The sequence below is a fragment of the Lepisosteus platostomus genome, chromosome 1 (assembly GCF_059453375.1).
Source record: "Lepisosteus platostomus isolate fLepPlt1 chromosome 1, fLepPlt1.hap1, whole genome shotgun sequence".
Classification (NCBI taxonomy): Eukaryota; Metazoa; Chordata; class Actinopteri; order Semionotiformes; family Lepisosteidae; genus Lepisosteus; species Lepisosteus platostomus.
This window is the reverse complement of record NC_142611.1, coordinates 43,510,312-43,516,306: the sequence shown is the minus strand read 5'-3', so window position 1 is coordinate 43,516,306 and position 5,995 is coordinate 43,510,312. Positions and strand designations below refer to the sequence as shown.

The 5,995-nt window shown below is 36.3% G+C and overlaps 1 protein-coding gene across 1 annotated transcript; it reads left to right on the top strand.

Moving 5' to 3' along the window:
* Positions 1-2,716: 2,716 nt before the first annotated feature.
* On the top strand, positions 2,717-5,105 carry adra2c (adrenoceptor alpha 2C). The gene has a single exon (XM_088629516.1). The coding sequence runs from the start codon at positions 3,177-3,179 to the stop codon at positions 4,458-4,460; it is 1,284 nt and encodes a 427-aa protein (XP_088485642.1). The 5' UTR covers positions 2,717-3,176; the 3' UTR covers positions 4,461-5,105.
* The last annotated feature ends 890 nt before the right edge of the window (positions 5,106-5,995 follow it).

Below are 5,995 nucleotides of genomic sequence, written 5' to 3'. Positions count from 1 at the left end.
AAATTAAGAATAATATGATAAGGAGAAGAACGCTCTACAGACTATATAAGGTCCAAAGTAGAAAAAGAGCATACTGAGCTACAGGCACAGCTGAACAGAGATATTAGACTTGCTGAGAGGGAGAGAAATGAATATTGCTGTAGAGGCAAAACAATAATGGAATGCTTTTTTTCAGTGTTGCATCAATAAAAGAAAACTGTAAAAGTTTAAATAAATTGCTTTGGAGATAATAGGGCACTAGCAAGAGATGAAAAAGAAAAAATAAACATGAATATTGCATGCAGGGTTTTACAACAGAAGATATCAATAACATGCCCCGATGCTGCATAATGATTTTCATCACTATTGGGTGATTTTAGTATAAGTAACAAAGAGAATGTGCAGAGGTCGGGATGACTTGAAACCAATATTTGACTGGGACACTATGGCACTTTTGCTGTTGTGTTAGAAGGGGAAATGTGGTGCATAGCAAAAATCAAATATAAGCTATACCAAACTGCAGTTCAGAAAATATGATGTCACTGCATACTCCAGGACCTCTCCATAGTTTAACATTCCATTCATTGATTATCTGAAAACTGTTTTTTTCCTGGCAAGTTTTGCTGAAAACCAGAGCCTACCCCAGAAACATAAGGCTAAATCTGGCCAGCAGTCTGGAAAAGATGCCAGTCCCTCACAAGGCAAACGAATAGGGACAATCTTGTGAAGCCAACTAGCCTAGATGTCATCTCTTTAGGAGATGGCTGTAAACTGATATACTGGGAGACAACTCTTGTGGGCGTTGAAAAAACATGCAATCTTCACACAGAATGTGGTCTATATTGGAAAGCCATGCACTTGAGGTCTTGAAGCACGGCACAGCTGTTCTGCCAATCTAAAAAAATCATAAAAAAAGATGCTTACTATGAGTAAGAGGAGAAGAATTGTGTTTTCTGATGCATTCTGATACTGTACATCATTCCCATTTAAACATGCATACTGTATACTGTACCTGTACACAATATACTGTACTGTATGTGGATAAATACTAGTTGAGGACTGAAAGCATCAGGATAAAACTGGTCTCATAAATCAATAGATGAAAACGTATGACATTCAGAATTGTGGTCCATTTCACCTGTAGGAACAGTAATACATAACATGGCTTGAGTATTTAAAACCAGTTCTGCAACAGAATGGATAACAAAGCTCTTTGTAGCAAGTTCCAGAACTGCAGAAGTGTTAACACTACTTTCCCTTTCAGATAAACTCTGTAAAGGACCAGAACTTCAATGAGACACTTATGAGATATTACTTAAGAAATGACAGAAAAAAAGGATAAGATTATGTGTTTGCATTTCTTTATCCTCTATTGTGGGCATCTAACCCAAATTTAATTTCACTGCAGCGTTCTTCACGATACATGTTTTTTGTGCTCTGGTCTTCTTAACCACGGGCGTTTTCACTTCTGTACTGTAGTTTTATCTGGAGGTGTCAAGTTATCAAAGTTTCAAGGACGAGTCTGAGTTTAAGCGAACTATTTTTTTTAAATTGAAACCTTCTCTGTTTTTTTTTTACTTTATAGTGCAAGGACAATTTAATCTCGCATTCCTTTCGAGTCTGTACCAAAGTGTGGAAATGCACGCCCAGCATCCACAGAGAATAGAGGTCTATGAGGACACTAACTAACATCTACGGCGACTTTATTTCTTGCCAATTAATTAATAAAACGGCAGAGCAGGTAAAGAGCAATTTGAAAGTTTGTGCAATCATCGCCCTTTGCTAGAACGCTAAAAGACAGGCGCATTAAAACGTGGTTACAGCAGTTAATTTTGGTTAACTTCCGTGAAAGGTTTTAAACCTTAAAATCCAATTTTGCAGTCAATAATAGGAAGCAAGGAAACAAACAACCAGCAACACCATTAACAAAAAATATGAAGTTGATTGGTTATACAACTCTTTTCACAAATTGAATTAAGATTCCAATGCTTAAATTAAAAACAAGATACATTCATTGATTTCAAATATTACGTTTGAAAGATAACCTAATATATTATGAAGGTTTAATTGCTTGCAAATCCTAATTAAGTATATTGATTGGTCACTAATAAATAATGCTACAGTAAAATGTGCTTTTATCTTCTAGTGTAATTCAAATCCATAAAGTGTAATATCCACCTAAATGGTGTTGAGCAAGGGATTAACTACATGGTGACAAATATGTCTTGTAAAAACTAATCCTTTATAAACCATATGATTTATTTCCCTGTGAGTGTTTTGATCTACGTTCTAATAGAAAATGGTTAATAATCACACTCGCATCGCGCTACATACCGGTTTATACTCCAGTGTTGCAAGAGTGACCTCAAGTGTACAAACTGAATATCGACCTAAAGCCACAAGCAATCTTTGTACACGAGAGCTAAATTCACTAAATTGCCAAACCGGAGATTTACCCTTAATAAATTCGCTGTTTTTTTATTTAGACCATATGTATCCTGTATCTATTATTTTGTCAATAAAGCGCGCTTTATACTATGCTATTACCTGAACCCATCGGTAAACTAATGTACAGAACGCTTGTCCCCCACAAAACTCTTAAATAAATTAATCTGGTGATTAACATACTAGTGAAATATTTTGTCTAATAACGCTCTTAGATTTACAGACGCAAAAGGCAATCCTGCTGTTTTCTTGAGAGTCCTGTTTCTATCTCGGGGGCGGGGCACCATCCAGTTGTTAGTTTTAATGTGAACAGCACGTGGATAATGCGAAGCTGGCAGGACTCTGTGGAGAAGGATGCACAGCTTGAGGGTAGCGGTGGAAGCAAGATCTATCTGCTGAAATAGAGGAAACACTGGAGAAAATGTGGATTTAAAGAAGCCTGATCAACCAACTGAATGAAACAAACATTAAAGAGGATGCATTTACCGAAGGTTTTGTTTCTTTTTATATGAATTGAGTTAGATCTCTCTGATGGAGAAAAGAGAGATACTCCTCAAAAATGTAATTTCCCAATAATAAGCAGAAATAAAAAAAGAAAGAACGTACTGGAACTATATGAAAGCCAGTGATTACCTGCAATGACAAATTGCAAGGCGTATTCGAAACGGAGTGTTACATTGATGTTTCCCGAATAAAAGAATCACACAATTTTGGTTGAAAGGGGAAGAAAGAAAGAAAAAAGTTGAAACAAGATGGATTTATTCAATTCCAGCGGGATCAACGTGTCTCATGTAGTCTCAACAAATTTCTCATCCATGGAGAGTCAGTATTCCCTGGCAGCTGTGGCGGGTCTTGCAGCGCTTGTAAGCTTTCTCATTGTATTTACTATTGTAGGGAACGTCTTGGTGGTAATTGCTATATTAACAAGCAGAGCACTAAGAGCGCCACAGAACCTTTTCTTGGTGTCTTTAGCCAGTGCAGACATCCTGGTTGCCACCCTTGTCATGCCGTTTTCTCTGGCAAATGAACTTATGGGATACTGGTTTTTCGGGAGAGCTTGGTGCGACGTTTATTTGGCCTTAGATGTCTTGTTTTGCACTTCGTCGATAGTCCACCTGTGCGCAATCAGTTTAGACAGATACTGGTCAGTAACACAAGCTGTAGAATACAACCTCAAAAGGACTCCCAAAAGGGTGAAATGTATTATAGTAGTTGTTTGGCTCATCTCTGCTGTGATATCTTTCCCACCGCTAATTTCTATGGACAGAAATACGGAGAAAGACAATCATCCGCAGTGTGTGCTTAACGATGAGACGTGGTACATTCTCTCCTCTTGCATAGGATCTTTTTTTGCCCCTTGTATTATAATGATATTAGTGTACATTAGAATATATCAAGTGGCCAAAACCCGAACGAGAAATATGTCGGAAAAAAAACACGGGACAGATGGATCTTCTCAAACTGAGAATGGACTAAGCAGAGGCACCTCTTTAAAAGCAAACGGTGAGAAGGAAAACGGGCACTGCCCAGCAATGCCCAATGAACAAAAAACACGGGAAGAAGATGATATAGACCTGGAGGAAAGCAGCACATCAGACGGCAAAGGGAGAAAAGGTCCAGACTCTGTCTGCAAAAAAGAGAGGAGGAGTAGCAGGAAAAACAGTTCGTTGTCCAAACACTCCAGCCGCATGTCGAGATCTAGCAACAAATCTATAGAATTGTTCTCCTCCAGGCGAAAAAGAAGAAGCACAGCATCTAGAAAGAAAATTTCACAAGCCAGAGAAAAGAGATTCACGTTTGTTCTTGCGGTTGTCATGGGTGTTTTTGTGGTCTGTTGGTTCCCATTCTTCTTTAGTTACAGCTTGTATGGGGTTTGCAGGGAGTCCTGTGAGATTAATGAGACATTATTTAAATTTTTCTTTTGGATTGGGTATTGCAACAGCTCTCTAAACCCTGTAATTTATACTATCTTCAACCAAGATTTTCGAAGAGCTTTCCAAAAGATTCTTTGCAAGAAATGGAAAAAATCATTTTAAACTGTTTAAAAACTCCTGCCATCTGTCAACTGTGTATGCTGCTTAAAAATATCACAGTAAATTCTGATTATTTTTGGCCTTGACAATCTACATATTAAGAAAGATGTTTAAACAAATCAGATTTTATATTTTTTAAATACTGTACATCAATGTGAATGGTTAACCCTGCCGTCCTTACTTTAAATCAAACAAACAGAAATGATTTGCTATTAAATGAAACAATCTCTTATACAAATGAATTTCTGAAGGTAATGCTAAATGCCTAAGGGAGCCTTTATATTTCAGATTTTATGCAATGCACATTTGTCTTTGCTCACAGTAGTTCTAAGCATATTCATGTAAGGAGCTTTTGTTCTTTAGTATTAGAAGCCTGGTTTTACATTATTACTAGACTGGTCATGGCTTATAACATCAGCTGTTTAAAAGGCCATTGTGAAAAAAAATAGCCAAATAAATGTATGTGTAATTTTGCAAAGGGTAAAGCCTGTTCAGTGATCTCAGGAGATTACAGGTCTCTAGTGCAGAAATGTAACAAAAGGCTGAGATTTAACTGTTTTACTATACAAAGATGTTATTTATTTATTGAGGCTTATTGCGGTTTTACTATTTTGATTGGAAGTGCCATTGAATAAATATTTAAAACTACTTTATGGAAGCATTTTCATTTTTAGGCAATGCTGATTGCCATCCATTTTTTTCATGTTAATAAGCTGTATTGTGGTTGATATTACAGTACGTTTAAAAGACCTTTTATCTAGCAATTTTTAGAATAAAATTTAATTTCTTTTAGTGGAGATTTTGAAAAGGATTTCAGTAATATTTTACTTGTGTAATATTCTGAACAAACTAGAGAACAACATCATGACAGAATCACTCTTTCTTCCAACACAAGCACACACAAAAGACTACTGTTTGTTGGAGCTCTCTCTCTTTTCACTGCACTGAGAGCCATAGTATTTCATAATAAAATTGTATTATGTCATTTTAAGTCACACTGACTTAGCTTCCTAGATCCCCGCTTATGCACAGCAGAGACAGAGGAAGACAAACATAAGGGGCTCTTTTTATGCCTCCAAAACAAATATTGATCTTTGTAAATTTGCAGTTGATAAGTGAAGTATAATACAGGGACTAGATGATAATAATTAGAATGAGTTACTTCAAAGCCCTGTAACACATCTGAAGTGTACAATTCTGGAAATGACCTCACTTATTGAACAGAATAAACTACTGTGATAAAAAGGAATTTTTATCAATTTGTCCAGGTTGAACTAATTCTGCTACTACTCACTTTCAGTTTCTTTGAGTATGTTTTATTCCTTATGCTTTCAAATATACACTGGGCTCCATGAAGCCATTAGTTCAGATTTTGAATCCTGTTGTTTGAGCTTCATTATTACATTCCTACAAGATAGTTTTCTAAAATCCAAATATGTGTTATTAAACTGTGTTATTGTATAAAAACAAATTCCTTCAAAAGCCAAAGAAGTTCATTCCCCACAGGATTTTAATGGTACAGTATATACTGTATCAGC

Excerpts from the sequence above, each read along its gene's own strand:
- adra2c (XM_088629516.1), top strand. The coding sequence starts at position 3,177 with ATGGATTTATTCAATTCCAGCGGGATCAACGTGTCTCATGTAGTCTCA.